The sequence below is a fragment of the Didymosphaeria variabile genome, assembly GCF_027946475.1.
Source record: "Didymosphaeria variabile strain IMI 356815 chromosome Unknown scaffold_8, whole genome shotgun sequence".
Classification (NCBI taxonomy): Eukaryota; Fungi; Ascomycota; class Dothideomycetes; order Pleosporales; family Didymosphaeriaceae; genus Didymosphaeria; species Didymosphaeria variabile.
Window position 1 is genome coordinate 2,156,275 of NW_026611627.1, and position 25,235 is coordinate 2,181,509.

General features: G+C 50.9%; 9 protein-coding genes across 9 annotated transcripts; 6 read left to right on the forward strand and 3 right to left on the reverse strand.

The window, feature by feature from the left end:
• Positions 1-260: 260 nt before the first annotated feature.
• N0V89_010956 (uncharacterized protein) lies at positions 261-1,967 on the reverse strand (the record flags this gene model as incomplete). The annotated part of the gene is made up of 2 exons (XM_056219695.1): positions 261-1,767; positions 1,822-1,967. The coding sequence occupies 2 exons, from the start codon at positions 1,965-1,967 to the stop codon at positions 261-263; spliced, it is 1,653 nt and encodes a 550-aa protein (XP_056066822.1).
• Positions 1,968-2,264: 297 nt separating this feature from the next.
• N0V89_010957 (uncharacterized protein) lies at positions 2,265-3,594 on the forward strand (the record flags this gene model as incomplete). The annotated part of the gene is made up of 3 exons (XM_056219696.1): positions 2,265-2,383; positions 2,435-2,518; positions 2,700-3,594. 3 exons carry the CDS (start codon positions 2,265-2,267, stop codon positions 3,592-3,594), a joined length of 1,098 nt encoding a protein of 365 aa, XP_056066823.1.
• A 574-nt stretch (positions 3,595-4,168) lies between these two features.
• On the reverse strand, positions 4,169-5,808 carry N0V89_010958 (uncharacterized protein; the record flags this gene model as incomplete). The annotated part of the gene is made up of 2 exons (XM_056219697.1): positions 4,169-5,397; positions 5,463-5,808. The coding sequence occupies 2 exons, from the start codon at positions 5,806-5,808 to the stop codon at positions 4,169-4,171; spliced, it is 1,575 nt and encodes a 524-aa protein (XP_056066824.1).
• Positions 5,809-7,275: 1,467 nt separating this feature from the next.
• On the reverse strand, positions 7,276-7,908 carry HHT1 (histone H3.1; the record flags this gene model as incomplete). The annotated part of the gene is made up of 3 exons (XM_056219698.1): positions 7,276-7,550; positions 7,602-7,712; positions 7,884-7,908. The coding sequence occupies 3 exons, from the start codon at positions 7,906-7,908 to the stop codon at positions 7,276-7,278; spliced, it is 411 nt and encodes a 136-aa protein (XP_056066825.1).
• A 447-nt stretch (positions 7,909-8,355) lies between these two features.
• HHF1_2 (Histone H4) lies at positions 8,356-8,840 on the forward strand (the record flags this gene model as incomplete). The annotated part of the gene is made up of 3 exons (XM_056219699.1): positions 8,356-8,365; positions 8,487-8,762; positions 8,815-8,840. 3 exons carry the CDS (start codon positions 8,356-8,358, stop codon positions 8,838-8,840), a joined length of 312 nt encoding a protein of 103 aa, XP_056066826.1.
• Positions 8,841-9,900: 1,060 nt separating this feature from the next.
• On the forward strand, positions 9,901-10,808 carry N0V89_010961 (uncharacterized protein; the record flags this gene model as incomplete). The annotated part of the gene is made up of 2 exons (XM_056219700.1): positions 9,901-10,327; positions 10,393-10,808. The coding sequence occupies 2 exons, from the start codon at positions 9,901-9,903 to the stop codon at positions 10,806-10,808; spliced, it is 843 nt and encodes a 280-aa protein (XP_056066827.1).
• Positions 10,809-12,189: 1,381 nt separating this feature from the next.
• On the forward strand, positions 12,190-14,639 carry N0V89_010962 (uncharacterized protein; the record flags this gene model as incomplete). The annotated part of the gene is made up of 5 exons (XM_056219701.1): positions 12,190-12,967; positions 13,112-13,195; positions 13,247-13,978; positions 14,080-14,139; positions 14,194-14,639. The coding sequence occupies 5 exons, from the start codon at positions 12,190-12,192 to the stop codon at positions 14,637-14,639; spliced, it is 2,100 nt and encodes a 699-aa protein (XP_056066828.1).
• A 1,659-nt stretch (positions 14,640-16,298) lies between these two features.
• Positions 16,299-17,086, forward strand: ras2 (the record flags this gene model as incomplete). Its single annotated transcript, XM_056219702.1, has 2 exons — positions 16,299-16,376; positions 16,433-17,086. The coding sequence occupies 2 exons, from the start codon at positions 16,299-16,301 to the stop codon at positions 17,084-17,086; spliced, it is 732 nt and encodes a 243-aa protein (XP_056066829.1).
• Positions 17,087-21,219: 4,133 nt separating this feature from the next.
• N0V89_010964 (uncharacterized protein) lies at positions 21,220-22,263 on the forward strand (the record flags this gene model as incomplete). The annotated part of the gene is made up of 1 exon (XM_056219703.1): positions 21,220-22,263. One exon carries the CDS (start codon positions 21,220-21,222, stop codon positions 22,261-22,263), a length of 1,044 nt encoding a protein of 347 aa, XP_056066830.1.
• Between the last annotated feature and the right edge of the window lie 2,972 nt (positions 22,264-25,235).

Below are 25,235 nucleotides of genomic sequence, written 5' to 3' on the forward strand. Positions count from 1 at the left end.
CCACATCCCGCACGTCTATAAAGACCTCGGACGACAGCCGCAACTAGTGGATGGACATGCAATCAACGTGATAGTATTTCGATCATGGTCTAAGCTCATAAGCTGCTTCACCATGCGGTCCATGTCCTGTCCTTTGAGGCAACACACGATGCAATTTCCCGGTCCGGACATCCCATCTCATCGTGCAATAATCTGCTAAAGTCAGAATGCCCCAATATACACAACATATAGACCGTATTCAAGGTGATGGCAACCCGACTTCAACCCAGAGTCTTCTCCTTTTGCCTCTCCATCGCCTTAAGCACGTCAGTCGCACTATTTTTATCCCCCTTCTTCTTTTTCGGTCCCCTCTTCCGTTTCTTCTCGCCTCTAGCGCCACCCTCCGCATCTTCATCATCTCCAGCTCCGATGCCTTTCCACTCCGAGAATTTGATCTTTTCACCCTCTCGCTCCATCTCCTCGGCGTCGTCAAACCGTGACCCACCGAAGCCCATGTCCATATCCTCCATATCGCGATCGGAAGCGGCGAGCTTGGCAAGTCGCGCCTTGAGGCGCGATTCTTCAGAGTCTGCGTCGTTGATGAGGGTGGAGTTGGAGTCGAGGGTTCGCACTTTCTGAAGGGCAGCACGGACCGTGACATCCGCAGTAGATGATTCAGAGGGTTGACCAGGGTTGGCAGGTGCAAAAGTCTTGCTGGAGGCGAAGTAATTGCGTTTCGCGGTAGGATTCTGGACGGTGGTGGTGGGCCTGGTAGAAGCTCGGTCGGGATCGTCATCGTTGGCAGTGGTCTCTTCGGAGGTTGCATTTGGCTTCTCGAACGATGCTGTGGTGTCTTTTGTTTCTCCTTCCTCCTCTGACGACTCGTCTTCGCTGTTTATAGTTGCAAGAGGATTAAAATTGGAGCCGACCCCTTCGAAAATGTCATCGTCTTCTGACTCCTCCTGCTTGTCCTTTGCAGGAGGCAGATCGTGTGTGTTGATGGGCTTCTTTTCGTCGTCTAGATCGTAGCGGACTTCAGGCGCAGGTTCCTGCACTTTCTGCTTTCGAACCTTGCGCTTCTCTTTCCCCTGGGCGTCGGTGATGATGAGAACCTCTCGACCTTGTTTGTCGACCTCGATCCTGGATGACTCGCCTTTCTCGCTGACCTTGCGAAAGCCTTTTCCAAGGCTTGGATATTTCTTTTCGTACTCAGCTGCCGCGGCCGCGGCCGCCTCTTCTCTCTGCCGCTTGAGTTCAGCCAAGACATCTGCCCTATTCCGCTTGACGCCAGCTACTGGCTTAGGGGGGGCAACCTCGCCCTTCTTCTCACTCTTCTCTCTCACGATGGAGCCAACATCCTGCTCAGCCAACTCGTCGAACTCCTCTTCGACAACCTCAATGTCATCCTTCTCCTTCTCCTCCTCATTCGATGACACATGCGCGAACACATCCTCGCCTTTTCTTACGCGCTCGAGGAGCTTCCTGTCCAGGCCCTTGACAAGATGCGTAGCAGTAATGTCTCCGCCTGTGATCTCCTGCACCAACTTCTCGAACATGTCCCTGTCAATTTGACCAAGCTTCGTCGCCTCCTCGAGATTTTTGATGCGCTGTGCCGTTTCATCAGCATCGTCGTCGGTGCGCTCTTTGGTGCGGTCGGTATAGCCTGCGGCGAGCTTGCTGCCTTTGGGCGCAGCAGATCGAAACTTCTTCGTCGGGTTCGCTTTAGCGTTGCGCTCAGCGAGCTGGCGGGCAAAGTCGGCTTGTATCGAGTTGCGGCCTACTTGACGCCTGTCTTGCGGTCAGTCGACGTGCATCATACGAGCAGACGGAGCGGTATCTTACGGTGTCATGGGTATACTCGCGTTCTTGCGCGCCCCCAACACGGCACCTTGTGTCCGTGTAGACTGCTGAGACTGGCCTTTGCTTGCGTCGCCATCTTTTTGTCCCGGAGAGTCGACCAGCAAGCGGCGGAACTGCTGGTTGTTCATGGCGGTGGTGGTTGACAAATGGGCGCTGGGTGGTGGAGCAAAAGTTCCTGCCAAGTACGGCTAGGGCTGCGGTAAGGTTACATTGCGGGGAAATTAAACCGCCTCTCATGTTCTGTACTGTGTACCTGCGTCATCCAGTATGTCGAGGCGGTATCGCTAGTCCCTGATCCAACATGTAATTAACAAGTAGACTAAGCATGCTTTTCCCTTGTACTTATCCCTCTTCCCTATCGTAACCTGCCCTTTTGTGCACACCTTCACGCCGCTACTGCTCTTTTCTACACGAGTTCCTTGCCCATGTTCAAGCTTACACAGTTGTTGCTCAATGCAACGTTGGCTATCGTAGCATGGGGCCAGTATTACTCCAATACGACCACCTACACAAACCCCATTTTGTCTGCAGGTGGGGCGGATCCGTGAGTCTTGTAACAGTGCCACGAATCACACGGAAGATCCTAACCGGTCAGATGGGTGATACGCCATGACGGTTGGTACTATATGACCTATACCACGAACGACGATGTATCTCTGCTTCGGAGTCAGATACTCACGTGAGTTCCCGTCCATCACGGTCATGACACTCTAAGGCTGTTCAGTTGTTCATGCTCTCGTATGGGTTTGAAGGACTGAGCGCTTAGCACGTTTGGCATCATGTCTAATCTCTTCAAGTAACTCAAGGCTTACGTTACCTGAGCGCAAAACCATCTGAGTATATGTACTAACACTTCTCAGAGATTGGAACAACGCCGAGTCAAAGGTTCTCTTCACTCCCCCGCCAGGCCTGAACTACTCCACCGACTTATGGGCCCCGGAGCTCCACCAGCTCAATGGGACCTGGTACGTCATCTTCACCGCGGACCCTCGTAGCGATTCTCCTTCGCCTGAATTAGACATGTTCTGCCCGTACAATTGCCCAGCCATTCACCACCGCATGTTCGTCCTCGAAGGCCACGGATCAAACCCTTGGAGCGCAAGCTTCGTCTACAAGGCCCAACTCAACACCTACGACCAATTTTCCATCGACGGAACCTATTTCCAACACTCCTCTGGTCTGTACCATATTTACAGCTGCTGGTACACCCAATACGCCGCCTGGCCTGCAAACCTATGCATTACAAAACTGGAAAATCCGTGGACGGTGGCAAGCCCGTTTTCTGAGCGGCAGATTATATCTGTGCCGAGTTTGCCGTGGGAGAAGACGCCGTACGGTCGAGCTGAAAATGATCGATTAAGCAGTAACGAAGGGCCGCAACAACTCACTAACTCGCGCACTGGTCAGCAGTTCCTCATTTACAGCGCCGCCCGCTCGGACAACCGCAACTACTGTCTTGGGCTGCTGGAACTCGCTCCCAACGGCGACCCCATGAATCCGTCCGACTGGCGCAAACACCAATATCCTGTGTTCTATCAGAATCCGGCCGAGAGTGCGTATGGCGTGGGTCACGCAAGTTTCGTCAAGAGTCCCGACGAGACGGAGGACTGGATCGTGTATCATGGCATGCAGGACCCCACAAATGGATGGTCTGCTCGAACCATCCGAACGCAGCCGTTCATATGGAACGAAAATGGAACACCGAACTTTCCCAAGCCGGGCTACGGGCCATACAAGGTCCCCAGTGGGCAGTAGCTGGGGGCTGGTGGTGTTTCCAGTGCAACCAGCAGGCCAGCGCGTATCGTCATACATAGTGTCGCATTAACACGTCCCAGCCTGTTCGTATACATGCGTATCCATGATAAAACTGAGTATGTACACAAGCCATGTGCCAACTTGATTTGTGCCCGACCGTGTTCATCTCCGATGGTCACTAATCCAGGTAGCCAGTATCCACACAGCATAAGTTGACCCATTGCGCGCAGAACGACGCAAAAAACATCAAACAGCAGGTATTCACCGGTGCTCATGAAATCAACTACTAATCCGCCGGTACATTGCTTGTATGTGGCTGAGCGGTCAGGAAGCCTAGTCTTCAGTGTCCTATGGTCGTATGTAGTAATTGACCATGCCGTGTTCCTATATGTACAATTCCAGTCAGAGCACACTCGACCTACCATCCTACTCAGAACGCGCCTGCAATCAAGATATCAGATTATGCGTTGATCTTCGTGTGCGCTGTATGTGACATTTATTATTCAGACGAGGCATGTCATCAGGCTGTCTGTCCACGTTAAGAAGTACGGTCCGGGTGCCCCAGCGAAGTTTTTCACACAGCGCTTTTCCCCCTCGCTCCCTTCCTCAACCTACTTTTTTCTGTTGCCTCCTCAATCTTCGTCTTGCGCCACGTACACTCCTCCGCGAAATCACACATTCGACACTTGAAAGCTTCCTCTATCTCAACGCCTTTAGCTTCTCTGTCGCCTTTCCACCACTCCATTTCTCTCTTGACATACGCATCGATAGTATCCGCGCTGTATGTCGTAAGCTCGTTACCAATTACCTCTCCTGTCTTCGCGTATCTAAACTCTGCACGGAGGATATCGCTGAGGGTGGGGATGGTTTGTTGGTACTCGCTAATCATGAGAGACCACAAGGACGAAAGATTCGGGTGAGATATTAATTCGTTGGCCTGAAGAATGCTGTAGGGGTTTTCGGGGTCAAAGTCTGAATAGGCGTCTCCGAAAGCCCCGCCACCAACTATGAATGCCTCTGAGAAGGACTCCAGAGGTGCAAGACCGTATCGTGCAAATATCGTTTCCGCGTCAACCGTGTTGAACAAAAGTGACTCAAGGAGTTTACGATACAGCATCAGCTGCATCCAAGTTGGACGCAAGGAGGCTCCCTTGGGCAGTAATCGTCCACCGCGTGTCTTCACGTCCGCGATGTATACATGTCGGTCTCTTTCCATAATACCAAGCCAAGCGCTCGCAGATGTGTCTGGTAGATCCGGCCTGATACCGCCGGCTTTGCCGAAGGCCTGTTCAATGCTTAGTTGGCCCAGGGGAAGCGTCCCACCGCTCTGTTGCGCCCGAGAAAACTCGAGCTTTCCCTCCATCTCCGGGTCTGGACATGTAAAGCTCAACTCGTCAATCACACCGTTGACCACTTGCCCCTCTACTGTTCCCCAGATCTCAAGCTCTCTCGTGAGCCCTGTTTCTCGGAGACAACGAAGTCCTTGGATCGTGTTCCAGAGCTTGAGACCGAATCGATCTTCCTTGCTCACAGTCTCTACGGGTATAGTGGTGTGAACTTCGTCTTCCAGCGCTTGATGTATCTTGGAGCCCGTTTTCATGGCTTGCGTACGCGGCTTACGCCCGAATTTGGAGAGGGTGTAGGAGTACTGCAGTTCGCACCATGCTGGCGAGACGAGGTCCGTCACAGACAATGGCTTCTTAGGCTTCGTGCGAAAGCGTTCGAGTGGTGTTCGCGAGTCACCGGCGAATGGGTTGGGCTCTGTGGTCGGCCGTATCTGAGACGGTTGCGTTTCTTTGGGTACTAAACGCTGTCAGTTGGTCAGATGCAGATTGCGGCGCGATAAAGAATATAGGTTAGGTTCGTACCGCTGAACGCCCGCCGTGACGGGGCATCGTACTCGAACTCCATCGACAGGCCACTCGCCACGACAGGTGAACTCTGTATGGCGCGCCCTTCCAGGTGCACCGCCAGAGGCTGGCGCCATGGTTGGGGGACCAAACCAACATCCTGCGCGTCCTTTTCAATACTAGGGTATATTTCGTTTGGTGCAGAGGCTGCGAGCTTGTTAAGCAGGTTGCTCAGGGCCGTGTCCTCCTGGATGTCGGTCAGATCTATGTCTGAGCCGTAGTCGCTCAGTGCTGTAAGAGAGACATCAGAGCCGTATTCGCTGGTTGCTGCTTGTGATATCGCAGCTGCGACGTGGTTGTCCATGGTGCCATTTCTGGGGCGCTGGTGGGCGTCTTCCGCGGGTAGACGCGTTGGTGTAAGTCGCGCTTCAAGCTGGCGGGGGATCGCGTCCGGTCGTGAGGTCATCTTCGTTCGCGCGAATCGGGGTATTGTATCAACAAGTGCAAACACCAGGAACATGGCCTGGGGGGAAAGTAAGCAACCTTTCTCACGTACCTTGACAGGGTTTATTCATTATTCAATAGCAAGGCGCCTTGAGGGTGTTACGCAGCGCCACTGGGTGGCCAATCATTCTACAGACGCGTGCACAGTGAGCAGTGCCGTGAAGCTTCAACATTCCATAATCGCACCTCACTATTTCCACAATGATTTGGTGGCGTCGCCAAAGTCCGGCACCTCGTCAGCACTCGCGCTTGGCTTGCTCCATGTTACCTTCCCCTTCCCATCGACTGCAAAGCTTCCTGAGGTTTGCCATCTCGTGCCGCTCTCTGTCGGCCTGTTATATATGCCCTCTTCCTTACCCAACTTATACACAGAGAGCAGACTCCAAGGATTCAACACGTGCCAGAAAGAAGACACGCCGAGGCCCCACTGAGCGTAGACATTGCGCTGGTCGTCCACGATGACCTTCACATTGCTGTTTTCTGAAGGCTCTGGAAGAGATGCCAGCCAGTGATTCGTGGAAGAGCGATCGCTGTGGGACACGGCGACGAAGTGGATGTCTTTCTGGTGTCGTGATGCGGCACTGCGCATGTTCAAGAATGTTTTCTCTGCGACTGTACACAGTCAGCAACAAATGAACAAGGCTGCGAAGACTGGACGCCTCACATGGACACCCGCAGTGCCGCAAGAAAGTCACTACCATCGGCTTGCCATCTGCCGCGGGCAGGATCAACCTGGCAGAAGAAGGTGCCTGTTCGCCGACGTCGGGCGGGTGAGCTGTCTGCAGGCTAGTTGGGAACATCCATGATTGTAGCTCTGCCTGCCAGGACATGGTGATGGCTTCGTGACAAGAGGTTTATTAGATGAGCATCACATACGTTTTGTGTTATGGTGCGTGATGAAGTCGTAGCTTGTACGGCGTCATAAGCGGGGCTGCATCCTCGTTATCTATCCCTGGATAGACCAAAGCCTCATGCGCTACATACACCACCAAGTCCGGGGCAAGGCAAGTCATGGCTAACGACTTGCATTCATCGACAGCAGTAGCTAGAGCCGCTGTCCACGCCACGAGCATTCATTTCATCGTCATAGGGGCCATCACGGGCAGGTTAGAAAGACGTCAATTGAAGATGAACCGATGAATTCGTGATCGTGTTCTCAGCGTGCTTCACTGATTAATGGTATACTACATCGCACCACTTCCAGTGCACCACCCATAACCCATGATAATTGAAAAGCCGAGACCATGAAACCCAAACGCCGAAAGACCAAACCGGTGCTCACATCACACTGAGCGAGACCGAATCAGGCGGGGAGAAGAGGAGGCATCTAGCCACGCTCGCCACGGAGGCGGCGCGCGAGCTGGATGTCCTTGGACTGGATGGTGACACGCTTGGCGTGGATGGCGCACAGGTTGGTGTCCTCGAAGAGGGAGACGAGGTAGGCCTCGACGGACTCCTGGAGAGCGCCGATGGCAGAGGACTGGAAACGAAGATCGCTCTTGAAGTCCTGGGCGATCTCACGAACAAGACGCTGGAAAGGCAGCTTGCGGATGAGGAGCTCGGTGGACTTCTGGTAGCGACGGATCTCACGGAGAGCGACGGCTAGAAAATGTAAGCATGCGATGGCAGTGCCGACGAGACGACGAGACTTACTTCCGGGCTTGTAGCGGTGAGGCTTCTTGACACCACCGGTAGACGGGGCGGACTTGCGGGCGGCCTTGGAAGCAAGCTGCTTACGAGGGGCCTTGCCACCAGTGGACTTGCCTGCGGGGTACCGTTAGCCATGTTGCGTTGCGATGCGACGCGTGGGTGTTGAGGCGCGCTGAGGCCAGCGTGGCGGGGCGAGCGACCGCGACCACGACCACGACCGCAGCGCCGATGCGACGGCTGCAGTGCGATGCGACGGCAGACAAAGGTAGAGGAGCAGTGACTTACGGGCTGTCTGCTTGGTACGGGCCATGGCTGATGATGGACTTGATGATACTCGGTTGTGGTGGTGAGTAGCTGTGGTGGAGTAGTGGAGTGGGTGAGTGTGGTGAGAAAGAAAGGCGAGTGGGCGGGCGGCACTTATATGGGCGGAGGGCGGGGGCGCGGCTGCCTGGATCAACAGCAGTTGCTTTGGCGCTAGCGAAGGACAATTGCGCAGCTGGAAAGCGAGCGTTTGTCGGTCGCAGAAGCAAGCGGGCGCGCTGCGACGGCCTTGGCACAGAAAACCAAACTTCTGATCTGATCCGCCCGCGACGCCGCACGGGCCCGGTGTGATCTGGCGCGCGCCCTCGCCTCATCTAAATACACGGCGCGCCCGCCTGCTTCTTAACACCATCATCCCACAGCGAGCAACTCTCCAACGCCTCTTACCCACACACAACTCTTCCACCTCCACAAACCCCCCCAACACTCCATCACAATGACTGGTCGTAAGTCTTGCCTGCCTCTCACTTCGGTGCCATCCGCTTCGGCTGCCTCCCGCGGGCCGCTCGTCGCGTCGCCGCTCACTGCTCCCCTCGCAACAACATCACGTACTGACGCGCTCTCCAGGCGGCAAAGGTGGCAAGGGTCTCGGCAAGGGCGGAGCCAAGCGCCACAGGAAGATTCTTCGCGACAACATCCAGGGTATCACCAAGCCCGCTATCCGCCGTCTTGCTCGCCGTGGCGGTGTCAAGCGTATCTCCGCCATGATCTACGAGGAGACCCGCGGCGTCCTCAAGACCTTCCTCGAGTCGGTCATCCGTGATGCTGTCACCTACACTGAGCACGCCAAGCGGAAGACCGTCACCTCTCTCGACGTGGTCTACGCGCTCAAGCGACAAGGCCGTGAGTGCACGCGCGCCTCATCTCTCCGCAACATCACTGACATGCCTCGCAGGTACTCTCTACGGTTTCGGCGGTTAAGCGCTTTCTTTCCTGCATTTTCTTGTCACGACTTTGGCACGCGCCTGATACGGCACTGGTGCTTCGTGGAATGGGCTGGGGTTCATGGTCTGCCTGTAACATAGGCTTCGGAGTTCAACGGTTGATCGGCTTATCACTTGAGTTCGATATGGAATGATACCATAATTCTTCACACTCTGTCTTGTGCTGATGGGGGCGTTTCACTGTGACTGCTTCTGTGACGCGTTCCGCTACGGGCACGCTTTGTTGTCGTCAAACGCGCTGGCCAGTGCTTAATTCTAGCGTCAAGGCACGCGTCAGTGGGTTTTGATGTTGTTGTGGTGAACATGGCGCGTCGCATCGGAGAGGACGTTGTCGAGGCTTCCGAATTCGCTCTAGCGTGCCGTGTCGAACGACATCGGCCCTGTAGCGCGAACTTCCATGGGTGTCGCGCATCATCAACTCGGTCTGACCAGACTAACAGTGATAATGTCCACGTGTCTAGAGCACCCCAGGCGTGGCTCAGGACATAATGTTGCGGCATTGAGGCTATGACTGATAATATACTTTGTCTCCATCCAGCTCCCCTTCGTTCTTCTGCGATCATCGGAGGCGCCCGCATCGTCGGGTGGCGCCCCAGCTGGTACACTTTGATCAAACCCATATCGGGTCATTAGTTTTGAAGATGGCGTTGCATTTGTCTAGTGTAACTAGTCTTTACTTTTCACGGCGCTTGCGTTGCATGTCTTTGTTGGAACCTTCGGCCATGTCGCGCCTGCTTTCGGTAAGCACGTCTTACAGTGCGGCGGGCCTTCCATGTCAAAGCAGCATCATTCGGGGGAAGCTCCTGCACATGTGAGATGCTGCAATGTCATGCCTCCTCGTGCACGTCTGGCTTCTTCATCAACAGCTACCATCAGCATGCATTGAAGCTGCTGTTTTCCCTGCTCAACGTCCGTCGATCGCTTTTCCGTGCGTATGCGAACTCGAATGACGTCGGCCCCTCATGTCCTTGCACGCAATACCGCTGGGTGCGCCAACACCACTTCCATCTCTACCGCGAATTATCACAGGAGTCACCATGGCCCTTACCACGCCTCCACGAGCGCTCTTCTTCGATGTGTTTGGAACGTGCGTCGACTGGCGGACAACCGTGACGCAAGCCTTGAATACGCACTCACATGCAACGCTGAACTCTGCGACGGCATCGCTCGCTTCGAGGGTACGGCTAAAGGCTTCTGATATGACGCTTGCGCATTGGGGCGACTTTGCACAGCAGTGGCGGAATGCGTACAAAACATTCACGCGCAAGCTGGCGGCAGACCCAAGTGTGCCGTGGAAATCGGTCGACGATCATCATCTTAACTCCTTAAAGGAATTGCTCGCTCAGTGGGAGCTGGAAGGCCTGTGGACCGACGAGGAGGTGCGCGCTTTAAGTCTTGTGTGGCATCGACTTGACCCGTGGTCGGACTCTGTGCAAGGCGTCGCCCTGCTCAACCAGCTGTTCTGTACGTCACGCAGACTTCTCGAATCATTATCTCCACTCGTTGTAGGCAGCATCTAACCTATGCAGGGACCGCCACTCTTTCTAACGGGAATGTCTCGTTGCTGTCGGACCTCAAAGTGCACACAAAGATTCCCTTCACGCACCTGCTAAGCGCTGAGCTTTTCGGCACCTACAAGCCATCTCCAGCTGTCTATCGAGGTGCTGCAGATAAACTGGGTCTTCCCATCAAGGAATGCGTCATGGTCGCAGCACACTTAAACGATCTCTGGGCGGCTAAGTCTCATGGTATGCAGGTCGTCTATGTTCAGCGCCCTGGTGAAGAGGAGTGGTCAGATGATGAGGTTGACAAAGCGAGAGGCGAGGGATGGGTGGACATCTGGGTTAGTCTTGGTGAGGGTCATAAAGGCTTCGTGACCGTGGCAGAGAAGCTGGGTGTCGACCTTCCTGTGGGACATGCGAGGAAATTGAGTTCCTCTGCTTGATGGTGATCGCTTGTAAGGGGCGGGTCGCAATTCTCACATTAATACCAAATTGTTCTCGGTCTATATTGTCCGTTCCAAACTGTGTCATGGTTTTTACGTGCACCATGGCTTAACTCGTGTTTGCTCTGTCGTGCTCGGACTGTCCCTTTCCGCCCGATAGTGGTTAGGTATTGTGCTGTGCACATGTACAAGCGGGGCTCATTTAGATCTATATGTAGGCTTATGTTCTATAGAGTTATAACTTACTCTTGCAATGTGAGTGAAATTTCGACCTTTTCCGTACATAGCTAACACACATCATACTTCCGAGAAAATCATTACCCACAACCACATTATCAGAATCACCCGAAACTGTTAATTTTTTGTGCATACACATGCGAAGAACACATTGCAATCGAAAAAAACAGCGAAAAATTACAATTTCCGCATGTTGACAGGGCTGCGTTTGTCGCATGGTCATCTTCGCGATGACGCATGCAGTACGAACAATGCACTCCATCGAGGCAAAGCTCATTAACCCGAAACACAGAGGCCCAGATCCTACTGCAGAGGTAACAGTATGAAGCCCTGAAGACTGTACGTTTCGCAATATCGAAGCAGCTTTTTGGAAGAACCATCTGAAGATGCAACACCAAAACACAACATGGCGGGTAAACCCAACACACGACATCACAAGATCCATGTGTCGTATGTTCAAGAAGAAAGCACACGCACTCGGTGAGCAAAGATGTGTAGGATCAAGGCCAGTATGGCGGCTGTTAATGTGGGCTACCGTTGACACCTACTAGGCTATACCAAATCGTGCGCACCTGCACCAACGAATCAAGTGCGAGCCTAGATCAATACAACCATAATTCCGCACTTTTACTTGCCACCGGATACTTTTTATACACACACCCATTTGTACGGTCACCATATCGACAAAGAAAACAACCTCCGCTACGCCGACGACTGTAGAGGAGGACATAAAACGAGGCTCGTCCGGGGTGGTTTAGCGTGAAGCGGGGGAATAGTAGCGTCCCCAGCCCCGAACCGCTCCCTCGGCTACGGATGCCCAGATGGCGTCAACCCGACATTGGACCTATATCTATTTTAATTTGCATCCGAAGAACGTTCCATCAGTCGCATACGGTGACAAAATCGAGCAAACGTAATCAAGGACTGGCGGCGATAACACGCATCTGCACTAAAACCATCACGACACGTTGAAAGGACTGCAACACCTTGAAATCGGTGATCGTATTCTTACCCGTCTATGCGAGCTGTCACACCAGCTACGTCGACCTGAAGAGCTGCAAGAGCCCGTGCCTAAGTCATCGGCATTGCGAGATTTGGACACGAACAAGACCGGCATCCGATACAGACAGAGGCCACCAACGAGATGGTATTGAAGCATGCACAAGATCGTGTCTACGCACGAGCAACTGCAAACCCACGTACTTTCTGGAGCACGCAGGCTGAAAGTATACACTGGCACACGAGACCGCACGAAACCCTTCATAAGAGAAAGAAGTTACTGAAGAGTGGTGTCTCGCATGACCATTGGACCTGGTTTCCAGGAGGAGAAGTATCCACAACGTACAATTGCGTGGATCGTCATGTCAAGAATGGTAACGGAAACAACATTGCCATCTACTGGGATAGTCCAGTGACGGGCGCGAAAGAGCAATTCACGTATAAGCAGCTCCTCGAGGAGGTGGAGACGCTGGCAGGTGTGCTGAGGGAAGAAGGCGTGAAGAAAGGAGACGTCGTGCTGGTATACATGCCGATGGTGCCCACTGCGCTTTTTGCGATGCTCGCTATCGCACGCCTAGGCGCGATCCACGCGGTCGTTTTCGGTGGCTTTGCGCCGGCTGCCCTAGCACAACGTATCGAGGCGTCCCGTCCCAAAGCGATCATGACGGCGTCTTGTGGAATTGAAGGCGCCAAAGGTCCGGTAGGCTACAAGAAAATGATCGAGGAAGCCGTCGAGAGGTCCACTTACAAACCATACAAGACCATTATCTGGCAGAGAGACGAACTGCGGTGGGACCCAGTTTTGAGAGAGAGCGGTCAGCGTAATTGGCAAAGACTGGTGAAGAGTGCAAGGAACAGGGGGCTCAAGGCCGATGCCGTGCCCGTCAAGAGCGAAGACGGGTTATATATCATTTACACCTCGGGTAAGACTCCCACTAATATGATCGGCACGCGTGGACGGTCGGCACTGGACTGCAACGACCCAGCACACCACCGGCTCAATGTGTGACCAGAGTCCTGAGCTGCTGCCTACTGTTGTGGCTCCAACAGATGCTGACTTCTGCAAGGTACAACTGGCCTACCGAAAGGTGTCGTGCGAACAGCTGGTGGGCATGCTGTGGGCCTCAACTTCTCCATCAAATACCTCTTCGGTAAGCAGATAAACTCGTGCTCTTACGTGCACCCCAAAACTAACAGTGTAGGTGTCCACGGTCCTGGCGACGTCATGTTCACCGCAAGTGACATTGGCTGGGTCGTTGGTCATTCCTACATCGTGTATGCTCCCTTACTCATAGGTGCTACTACGGTACTCTTCGAAGGCAAACCTGTTGGCACTCCGGATGCCAGTACCTTTTGGCGGGTGGTAGAAGAATACAAAGTCACGACCATGTTTACAGCACCAACGGCACTGCGTGCCATTCGTCGCGAGGATGGCGACAACGAATACTTTGAAAAGACGTACGGCGAGAGGGGTGGGCTGAAGTCATTGCGAGCGTTATTCCTCGCTGGCGAGAGGAGCGAACCGAGTATTGTGGAAATGTACCAGAAGCTCCTGACAAAACATTGTGCGGAAGGTGCCCTGGTGGTGGACAATTGGTGGTCATCCGAATCTGGATCACCCATATCTGGTATAGCACTTAGCGCGACTGCGGGAGAGGATTTTGCGACACGGCAACGCGAACAACCACTGCCAATAAAGCCCGGATCTGCTGGGAAAGCTATGCCGGGCTTCGATGTTCAAGTTGTAGACGACGAAGGGAATCCAGTCGAGCGTGGTCAGATGGGCAACATCGTCATGTCCATACCACTTGCTCCTACAGCTTTCACTATGCTATGGAACGACGAGGAGAGATTCTATCGAAGTTATCTGAAGAGATTCGATGGGAGATGGGTCGATACAGGTGATGCAGGCATGATCGACAACGATGGATATAGTAAGTAGCACCGGGGTACAAAGTGGTCACGTCTCAGACATTGAGACACGTCCTTGACCCGAGTGTCTTGATCTGGACTGTCTTCTTACCCGCGCGTCTAGTTTCCATCATGTCGAGATCAGACGATATATTGAATGTCGCAGCCCATCGGTTCAGTACTGGTTAGTTACCCTGATGCTTTCGATAGTCTAGCAGAGAAGCTGATGGGAACAAAGGCGCCATAGAACAAGCCATCACGTCTCATCCCAACATTGCTGAAGCTGCAGTGGTAGGGATCCCGGATCAACTCAAGGGCCACCTCCCCTTTGCCTTCGTTACACTATCCGGGCACCAGCACCCCGACGCAGCGGTGCCAGACGATGATCTTTTCAAGGCGGTGCAGAAGCTGGTGCGCGAGCAGATTGGTGCCATCGCAAGCCTTGGGGGCATGATCCAAGGCAAAGGCATGATACCAAAGACGCGCAGCGGCAAGACGCTCCGCCGTGTGCTACGGGAGCTGATCGAAAACGCAACTCACGACCAAGTAGAGAAGGAGGTTGCCGTCCCCAGCACGATCGAAGACAAGGAGGCTGTAGAGGTCGCAAGAGCGAAGGTGAAGGCGTACTTTAGGCTGAAAGGGAAGGACTTGCACAAGCCGGCAGAGGCGAGGGCGAAGCTGTAGGGCATTGGTTTGGATGATGGCAGCCAGCTTGGTACCTGTATCTTAAGTGAAGCCTGGGCATGGTCGACGGGGAACGGACGAAGGCAGGTGCGGTGGGGGTGAGGGAGGAGCCACGGACTGACAAGGGCGCAGTAGGCGCTCAGGCAAACATTGTCCCATCCAACATCCAACGCGTCCATGGTGCCCGCTCTTTGCACGTTTCCCTCACGGCCCTCACGGGCGCGGACTTTGCTCGCGCTGCATGTCAGATTGATAAGGGACGGCGCAGCAGGGCGAGCAGGGCGGCGGAATGCGTGCCTGTCAGATGGCAACGGCCCGCTGCCCGTGGACACGGAGTCGCACGCGAGCATGGCCACGGACAGTTAGCGTCACGTGGCGTCTCGTCGATGCGGGTGAAGCGACAGTGGACAGGACACTGCTTCGCGGGTCGCGGCTATCAAGCGCAGACCAGACCAGGCCAGGCCAGCCGAGCAGCAGCTGTGAAGTGAAACAGCGAGCAGGCCCGGCGCGACAGCTCCAAGCAGCCGAGGCCCGCCGTGCCTGCGGGAGTGGGAGAGGTTCCGACACCGCGAAGAGTGCTCGCGGCGTCTGGCCGTGTGCATCCATCGTGCATCCATCTATTCGATCTTGCATGCAGCGAGACGCCAGATGCAGACGCGGCAGGCAGCTTCTTGGGGACGGGCGCGCAGCAGTGCGCACAGGAGAAGCGTCGCCGACATGCCCATGTCTCTCCACAACAGACGGGGATGCACCATGGGCAGCCGCCGCGAGTCTGGCCGGCCTGCTCCTGGCGCCTTGTCGACGGCGGCCATGGCACACGGCGCGGCGACACGGCTTCACGACGGCAGCGAGCAGCGCTGCACTGCATCCATGGCCGTGTGGGCCGTCGCCGGCAGCGCGCAGTGGCACACGTTCGCCCGCTGCGTCTGGCTGCAAGAGGCTGGGTGCCGCGCCTGTTGGTGTTTGTTGCTAGGCTGGGGCGAGAGAGTTGCTGTATCTGCGACCCGCCCAAACCAGCGCCAGCGCGCCAGTCAGGTCAAATGTGCCCGCCGTCCGCATCCACCGTTGCTTTTCTCCTCCCCCCCAGCGCTCTTGCTCAGCACCCTCACCCACGCTGCACCTGCACCCCACGCCGGATCCCGCGTTGATGCGACGCGCAAACGAGACGCTGTCTTAGTCGCCGCCGTCTTCACGTGGGCGCACACGGCCCCATCCTGTCCCAGACGCTCCGTTGCCATCCTCCCAAGAGAGAGCCACCCTCCTGCAGCTGCCCACGCCCAAACAGCGCTGCACACGCTTCCCGTTGTCCTGCCCTCGTCCCACCCGACGCCGTCCTCTCCAGCTGCGACTCCGGACCGCTGCCTTGCTGGCTGCTCCCCTTTGCACCGGCCCTCTGCGACTCGCCCGCGACCCCCTGCCACGCTCTCTCCGTGCCACCCTGTGCGCCGCTCCCCGCCTACTCGACGCTTGCGAGCGACACGCACAGCCTGTGCCTCGCCCAAGACACCTTCTGCTCCGCGACCGCCGCTTCTGCGCCTCGCATCCGTCCCGGATCCTGCCAGCCAGCCTAAGCTGCCCGCTGCCTTCGACCACAACCCCCCAGCCTCCACCCTCCAACCTCCGCATCCACCCAACACAGTCCCAGGAGACGCCGGCGCCATGGCGGGGAAGATGACTCTGTACAAACTGGTGGTTCTGGGTGACGGCGGCGTGGGCAAAACAGCCTTGACCATCCAGGTGAGCTTAGCGTGGCTGGACGTTGCGATTCACGGCTAACACTCCACCCACCACAGCTCTGTCTGAACCACTTTGTGGAAACATATGACCCGACCATTGAGGACTCGTACCGTAAACAGGTGCAGATCGACGGCCAGTCGTGCATGCTCGAAGTGCTCGACACGGCCGGCCAGGAAGAGTATATTGCACTCCGCGACCAGTGGATACGTGACGGCGAGGGCTTCGTCCTTGTCTACAGCATATCATCGCGCTCGTCCTTCGCTCGCATCCAGCGCTTTCACAACCAGATTCAACGCGTCAAGGAATCGTCCCTCTCAGGCTCACCAACCTATCCCGGCTCACCCTTGACTGCCTCGTCACTCGGCTCTACCTTCGGCGCCGCCCCTGTCATGCTGGTGGGAAACAAATGTGATCGCGTGACAGAACGTGAAGTATCAACACAAGAGGGCAGTGCCCTGGCTAAAGAGTTGGGCTGTGAGTTTGTAGAGGCGTCCGCTAAGAATTGCGTCAATGTCGAAAAGGCCTTCTTCGACGTCGTGCGCCAACTACGCAAGCAACGACACCAGGGCTCAAGCCGTGACTCCAAGCCGCCCCGCGATCGTACTCATGTCCGTCCCGGCCCTACTCGCACGGCCAACGGCGAGAAAGCTCGTGGCAGAGGACGTCCCGGGCCTCGCGACAAGAAGGGTCCTAAATGTGTCATTCTTTGAGTCTAAAATCCCTGGCATGCTAGGATCGTGTGTTCTTCTGGAGTTTACGGCCTGTCCCTTGGCGGCGCAGTGTCGTCTGCGCATGTCTTGAGCGTTCACCAATACTCATTCCCTTTACCTTTACGAATTACGACGCCGCCTCCGTCGACCACTACCTCCCTTACGAGCCCTTGCGCGTCCACCACCACGAACTGATAGAGTCCCCAGTCATAGGCGTCGGCATGGGAGCGGCGTTTTCGCTTGAAGCAATGGAAGCATTTGGTCTCTCGAAGACCGCGGAGTTTTGGAGCACAACTTTGGTTTATGAATAGCCGACGTCCAGTCTTATGGCGATGCGGCAGGCAGGCATCCTACATCTTCCGTCATCAGTGGGCGCACATCTCCCTTGCAGCGAAGGTCTGGTCCGCAGACGCAGTATTGACCAACCATGCACGCCACTGGACGTTTGCGACACAAAAGCACGGAATCGTCAGATTGGTGCCATTATTCATCCTTGTCACTTTTTGTTCTCCTTGGCTTGCGGGCTCGGGCTTCGCCTATCACAATCGAGAGTCGAGTTATCACGAACGTCCTTACTTTATCCTGCATTTGAGCTCGAATCTATTCGAGAAAATGGATTGGGCTTTTTCTTGTTGAAAACTGAGGAGATGCTTTGTTTGTATCGAGGAATACCCGTCTTGATCGGTTCTCCATAGTGCACGTTATGATTAGACTACTCTTAGCCTCTACTTCGCTTCGTGTGTCCTCCTTGGTGTGGTGTCACTGTGTGTGTATATGCGCTGGTGGAGTAGCTTGAGAACTTGGATAAAGCCCCACATAAGACATTGTCGGCCAGGCGTGTCTAGGATATGCCATGTAGGTCGTGCGCACTCGTACCGAGCTTGATGTCAAGTGACCAGTGCGCCAACGCGCACAGCCCTGCTCTCTTTCTCGCGCCTTGAATATCAACCATCATAACAAGGCGTTGGACGTAATGAATCAATTGATACGCCTGCAGCCTTAGTAACGCGTCTAGCTCCTTTTAAACAAACAGGCGTCCGGTACGCAACTGTAGCAGTTCTATCAATCTAATCTCTCTTGGACCGATCAGCCTGCATGGTCACAGAGGCGGAAACGACCTTTGAAAGCGAAGAACAGTGGAAACTACCACATCTTGGGAGGGAATGGATCCGCTTCCTCAATATGGCGCTTACGAGATTATGCCATATCTCGATTCTCGTGCAACCCAACAGTCGGATGCCTTACAGAACTTTCACATCAAGACAACATCCACATGGACATACAGTGGGCCACTCCTTACGATCTCCACGCTCCCACCATCCTTCCACACCTGGTCAGATCATCTGACTTCCTCTCCATCGGCGCTGCTTTCGCGATTTGACCCTTTGCTTTGCTTCTTGGAAAAGTTTCTTTCTGAAGCAGGTGTGCGCCATTACTGGCTTACGCTGCGTGCAACGCAGCCCACGTCCGAATACGACGTCCCACGGTGGCACGTAGATGAGGATTTTTTTGCAGCGTCACAGGATTCCGGAAGTCCTGGTCTTTCGAGAAGGGCATCAGCCAAGGAAGCTGAGTCGGCAAGCTGGAAACTCTGCACGACGCTCCTCGGACCCGGAACGCTGTTCCTCCGCTCTGCCTCCAATGCTGCCGCCCTGCAAAACCTCCGCCTCCTAAAAGCTGCAGAAAGTGAGAAACGCACATCTCACACATGCACCTCCATCCGATGTGCAGGCTGCTTCGATACTAACGCCTCAGTACGGCGCGCCCTTGCCGTTTCCCTTGTAGGGGAGGAAATCGTACAGCCAGCGCATGGAGAGATGGCATTATTCCGGATCGGTGAAGACAATGGAGCGGTGCATTCTGAGCCAAGGTGTGATGTTGATCGGCTCTTTGTCAACGTCGTACCTGGTACTGAGCAGGATTTGAGTATCCTGATGAGGCGATATGGTATGGGATTCCCGAGAGCATGGTGCTTGGGCGTGCCTGGAGGAGTAGTACGTGCTGATGAGCTAAGCGATGTGAAAAGACTTTAAACGTGTAGGTATTAGTCTTTTAACTAAACAACTCCAGATGCATTACCTTTTGCAATACATTATAATGAGTATTATCAGCTAGTAGTGTACGCTAAGACTACGTTTGTAGTCGAACCTTGGTTGTTGTTAGTAAGGGAGGCACTTGTATTAAATCTCAACTATTATGTGTATGTACAAATGGGTGATCTGAGCTTTAAAGTAGTTGGACTTATTAGTCATGGCCGTAGAGCAATCATGTAGTGCGGTGCTTAACTTATAATTATTCGGTGGACATACGCACATGGATGACTACACTCGTGACCAGTCGTGGGAAATCGATGCTACAGATTGGTATAAGGTGATCACAGAGAAGTACCACGCCCCGTACTAGCCAACAGTGTAAGAGAAGATCAGCATGAATTTGACTGAGTTGCAGTCGGAGCAGGGCTGGGCGAGAGGGCACATGCGGTAGTCTAGAGCGTGTGGCCGGTCAGTGGAGTTCATGGGGTCTTGAAGACTCTGATAAAGAGCCACTACCTGCCTCCCAAATGATGATTCTCGGACAATCACGCAGTGTTACTCTGTATGCACACAGACTGAAACAGACTGTGTGTAGATTTCGACCGTGTTCCGTGAATTGCGAATGACCCATGCTCTCCAATCTTTACATATCCTTTGTACTGTCTTGTAATCTTTGCTGTAGCTGTTGCACTCATAGCGTTCACGAGAAGGACTTCTCCATCCTTGGGTGAGGAAGACAATATGATCACTCCATTGAGGACCTGTCATCTATACCAATGAATCCGCATTCCTGACACTCGCCATTCTCTCCTCCGTATCCCACCTTTCCAGAGTCACAATCCAACGTGCTCTGGCTTCCCTCACCTTCGAACCCTTATGCGTAGTCGCTAATGCAACGACGCGATATCCGGCTGCCTTAGCTGCTCTTCTACCTGCAGGCCCGTTCTTCAGAACTGGCATACGCTGTGGATCCGCAGCCTCAAAGCCCAGACCTAAAGCACCAAATAATAGGATGCTGGGTCTGGCTTGCCGTTGGCCAATTCTTCGGCCGTGACCATATAGCGCGGTTTGTGAGGTTCATGAAGTCGAGCCAGCTGGTAACGAGGGGCCGAGTACCAGAAGTGACAATTGCTCAAGGGACATCGGTGTATTCAAGGTAGTCGAGGAGTGAGCGCGAGCCGGGGATCTCCGTCGCGTCCAAGCCGTACTTCAGCGGTATTTGTCCTTCGATTTTGCAAACATCTATCGTAGAAGACGTAAGACGATATACATTTCCTTCACAGTTGGCAAATATTATGGTGCTAGACGACGGGATTAAAGTGCGTGCATTCCCAGTTTACGCGTCCCTGGCACAGTAGTCTGAGCACGTCGATATTTCTGCGACCGTGTGAGGATTTCAAGATCACTGGAGTGGGCCCCGCTTAGCGGGTTTTTCTTTCTTCTCCTCATGTTCCTTTTTTGCGAACTAAGGATCGGCACGTGGAGGCTCACATACCATCGCCATTAACTCCAATCTCCTTGCCAATCTCTGCCAGTCCCTGAATGATTGTGCCATCCATATCGAAAAGTAGAGCAGAGAAATCGATGACCTCCACTGGCGCCGAAAAGTTCTTATCCTCGTGGTGAGGCATGTTTGACATCCTCATCCAATCGTGATGTTGTAGCGTTTCTTGGGCTGTGATATGACGAGGAGGGTTTTGCGGACGCCGAATCGGCCTTCATGGCAGAGTAGTGCTGGAAATATCGGGATGAGACGACTTGAAGAACTCTGTCGGTATGTAGTCCAGAGAACTTCATTCAGAGCGACCCGAGTCGCTGGGTTGGAGATTTGCGGGGTATGGTGCATGTTGGGTCGGCGGAAGCGGTCGCCGTTTCGCCGGACTCCGCCACGCCAGCGCGTCGTGAAGGCGTACTCCAACGGCATTGATCCACATGGGCCACTATTGCGTGCTGCTGCCGCTACCGTGATAGCCGGCCGCTCCATATAGAATCTACTATAAGTACTCCGCATCCGATGTCGTAGAGGTTTGGAATGAAACGACCAGCTCACCCTCACCCATATTCGCGCTTTGCAGAAGGCTAAACTAAAGCTGAAAAATAATGAGAGCTGTTTCGCTTTCAGCAAAGGGGAACCTCTCAATCCCATATTCACCCACAAACCCAGCGCCATCTTCCGCCCTACGGGTGTTCTCCGACGTCAAGATACCTCAACCGTCCCGATCTGGGGAGCTGTTGATCCGCGTGAACGCGACCACGGTTATTAGAGACGCCTTAACTTGGCCCGAGACCTACATTGAAGAGAAGAAGATACTAGGCCATGACTTTGCCGGCACTGTGGTTTCGGTGAACGACGAGTCTCATGACATGCCATTCAAGGTTGGGGACGAAGTTTATGGTATGACGGAAGGCTCGCGAGCTGGGGCATGGGCCGAATATATGGTCGTCAACACGGAGGAAGCATGTGTCAAGCCCTCGCGCCTTTCCTGGGTCGAAGCTGCGGCCGTGCCCCTAAGCGCACTGACCGCTTACCAAGCACTATTCGAAAAAGCCTCCATAAGAGCACCAGATTTCACGAGGCAAGGCCGAGCATCTGGAACGCACCAGGTCACGGCGATGAAGGAAGTTCGGATACTGGTGATTGGCGCATCTGGTTGTGTTGGCAACTATCTTGTGCAACTGGCGAAACTCGCCGGAGCACATGTGACTGCAGCGTCCAGTTCGAACGAAAGGAACAAAGACTTCTTGTGTGCTCTTGGGGCAGACGACGTTGTTGAATACAGCGATTTGACGAGCTCTGGCAAACAATACGAGGTCATTATCGATACTGTAGGCGGGAGCGTCCTAAAAACCTGCTGGTCTCTCGTTGCGGATAATGGGAGCCTTATATCTGTTGACAGTGCCAGTTGGAACTTTGTTCGAGAACATAGGGACTCTGGCGTAGCTCAAGAGGAGGGCAACGTCAACGCGTTATTCTTCATAGTTTCTCCTTCAAGGAGGAACCTCGAACAGCTTTCTGCAGCATTGGACGACGGGCTCCTCAAAGTCTTTGTGGCAAGTACTCTACCTTTGGAGGATGTTAGACTGGCTTACGATATGTCCTCGAGATTCACTAGTAAGCGAGGGAAAGTCGTGCTTGTGCTCTAGTATAGACTTATATTTTTTTTTTTTTTTAAGTAAAGCTACTATTATTACTTATAATAAACGAAGTGAGGAATAAGCTTATTATAGTAGAACTTTAGAGGCTAGTAAAACTTTAGAATTAAATTAGGAAATTAAATTTTATAATTTAATTAGTGGGTCTAGACCTAGATATAGGCCTATAGAACTATATAGAATATTTATAATAAAAAAAAACCTTTTTCTATTTCTTTTATACTTTTCTATACTAATATACTATAAACTAGTAGTAAATTAAATACTAATATACCTTCTTAATATATATTATCTATATATTACTAGAAGGGGTTTTATAGTAAAAGGATTTAATATCTAAAGCTAAATATAGGTCTAGACCTAGATCTAGGCCTATAGAACTATATAGAATATTTATAATAAAAGAGAATTTTTTATTTCTTTTTATACCTTTTCTATACTAATATAGCACTAACTAGTAGTAAATTAAATACTAATATACCTCCTTAATATCTATACTAGTTGGCTAGGTTAGGGTTACTAGACGTAGATCTAGGTTAGGTTATAGGTTATATAGATACTAGGTTAAGGTTAGGATTAAATTATACTAGTATAGGTATAGGTTAGGGTAGGGTTACTAGTATACTAGGTTAGAGTTAGGTTAGCTTATATAAAACTTAGTACTTAGTTATCTCTATTTAAATATATATACTAATATTACGGCTACTACGCCGTAATAGAATTATAGGACCTACATTAATAATAGTAGCGACTAATTAGATTATAAGGGGGAAGAATACAATTACGGGTTAGATACTAAGCATAATATAGATATATAAGAAAGTTACGTAATTAGATCTATAGATCTATAGAATAGAGCCATAGAGCCTAGATCTATAGGATCTATAGGTAGAGCCTATAGAGCTATTATTAGATAGTAGTATATAGAGATAATAGATTACTACTAGGTAAGCCTTTATTATTAATCTATAATATAGTTCTCTATATCTAGTTTCCTTATAGAAGATTACTATTAAGTCTTTAGTAATATATTCTTATAGTAGTAATTAATTAACATTTATATTATATATAATCTATACTACTCTATACACTACTTATCTCTTACTAGAACCCTAATAGGGCTATAACTAGTAATATAGTCCTAGAGGCCCTATTATACTTTAATAATTATATCTTAAGAGTTTCTATAGGTATATACCTAGATTACTAGTATTAATAATAGCTCCTATAGTAAACTAACTAATATTATTAGACCTAATAGACCTAGTCTAGATAAAAGAATAACTTAACTACCTTAATAAGGAGAATACTAGGGCTAAGAAAGCTTATAAGTAATTAGTTAAGTAAGTTAGAGTTATATTAGAAGGAATAGGGGGAGGAGCTAATAATATAATAAAGAAATAGATCTAGTAGATAGAACTCTAAATAAGGAATAGACTACTAAAACTTATAGATCTAGAGAAGTTTAATAGTACTTAAACTAAACTTAGGGGATTCTTAGCCTTAATATCTCTTTACCTAGACCTAAATTAAGAATATCTTAGAAATAAAGACTAAAAGGTAGCCTATATAGCTACCTACTTTACTAGAAAGGTAATAGACTAGTTTAATAGTTACCTTATAGATTAGAGGATAAGCTAAGTTAATAACTAGAAAATAGAAACTAACCTTATCTTTATAAGCTATACTTACTTTAAGGAGAAACTACGGTTAACCTTTAGTAATATTAATATAGAACGTATAGCTAAACAGAAACTTTTAAAACTCTAATAAACTAAGATAGTAGCAGCTTATATATTAGTATTTAAGTAGCTAGCTAATAAGGTCTTAGACTATAGAGAAAGGGCCCTAATATAAAAGTTCTATAAAGGACTAAAGTTAGATATTAGGTATAAAATAATTAGAATAGAGAAGCTAATAACTCTACCTATAATAATTAAATAAGCTATCTAAGTAGATAATAAGTTATTCCTATAGAAATAAGATAATAAGGGAGGAAGTAGATATAGCGTAAATAGCTAAAACTATAAAACCTATAATAAAGGGGACCTAATAGTCTTAGATACTAATAAAGAAAAGGGATTAAGTTAGAATATAATAAAGGAAAAGTAATATAAGGAAGGCGCCTACTTTAGTTATAGTAAGAAAGGTTATATAGCTAGGAACTACCTAAGTAAAGGCTAGAATAAGTCTATAAAAGGTACTAAGGAGAAATTAAGAAAGTAAGAAACCTTAAAGGATACTAAGGAAAAACTAGCTAGTAGTAAGGAATATAAGGCTACCTACTAGACTAAGTATTCCTAAGATATATGTATATTGCATATAAGAATAAAAAAGAATATAGGATATTAGCTAATAGGTAAAAAGTTAGTAGTAACCTAAGAAGGATAAATAATTCTATAGCTTAAGGAATAAAATACCTAAGTTCTAGGATTCTTTACTATAAGTAACTTAAATAGTAAGTTAGATAATAAGAGATAGAAGAGTAGCTTAGATAAATTAATTAATACCCTATTCTAGTTAACCCTCTAAGGAGAGGAACCCTTCTTCTTATTACCTATATAGGAAGCACCTATATCTCCTAGAAAGAATATCTATATTAGAGGAATAGAGTACTTCTAGCTAGAAGAACTAGCCCTTAAGGTAGCTAAGATAATTAGGTTAGCTAACTTTAGATAGTAAATTAAGGGAATATACTTTTACTATAGAAACTTATATAGGGAAATAATTTATAAAGTTTATAAGGACTAGAAGATCTAGTTCCTAAGAAATACTAAGTTTACTAGCTTTAATAAGTAGGTTAAAAGAAATATAATTCTAGTAGTAGAGATGCTAGATAGTTAAACCTAGGCTTAAATAGCTAATAAAATTAGGTAGGTAGATAAAGCATATATACCCTAAATTATAATAAAATACTAGATCCTAATAAAGGAAGAATGTTTAGAGAATAAAATTAAACCTAT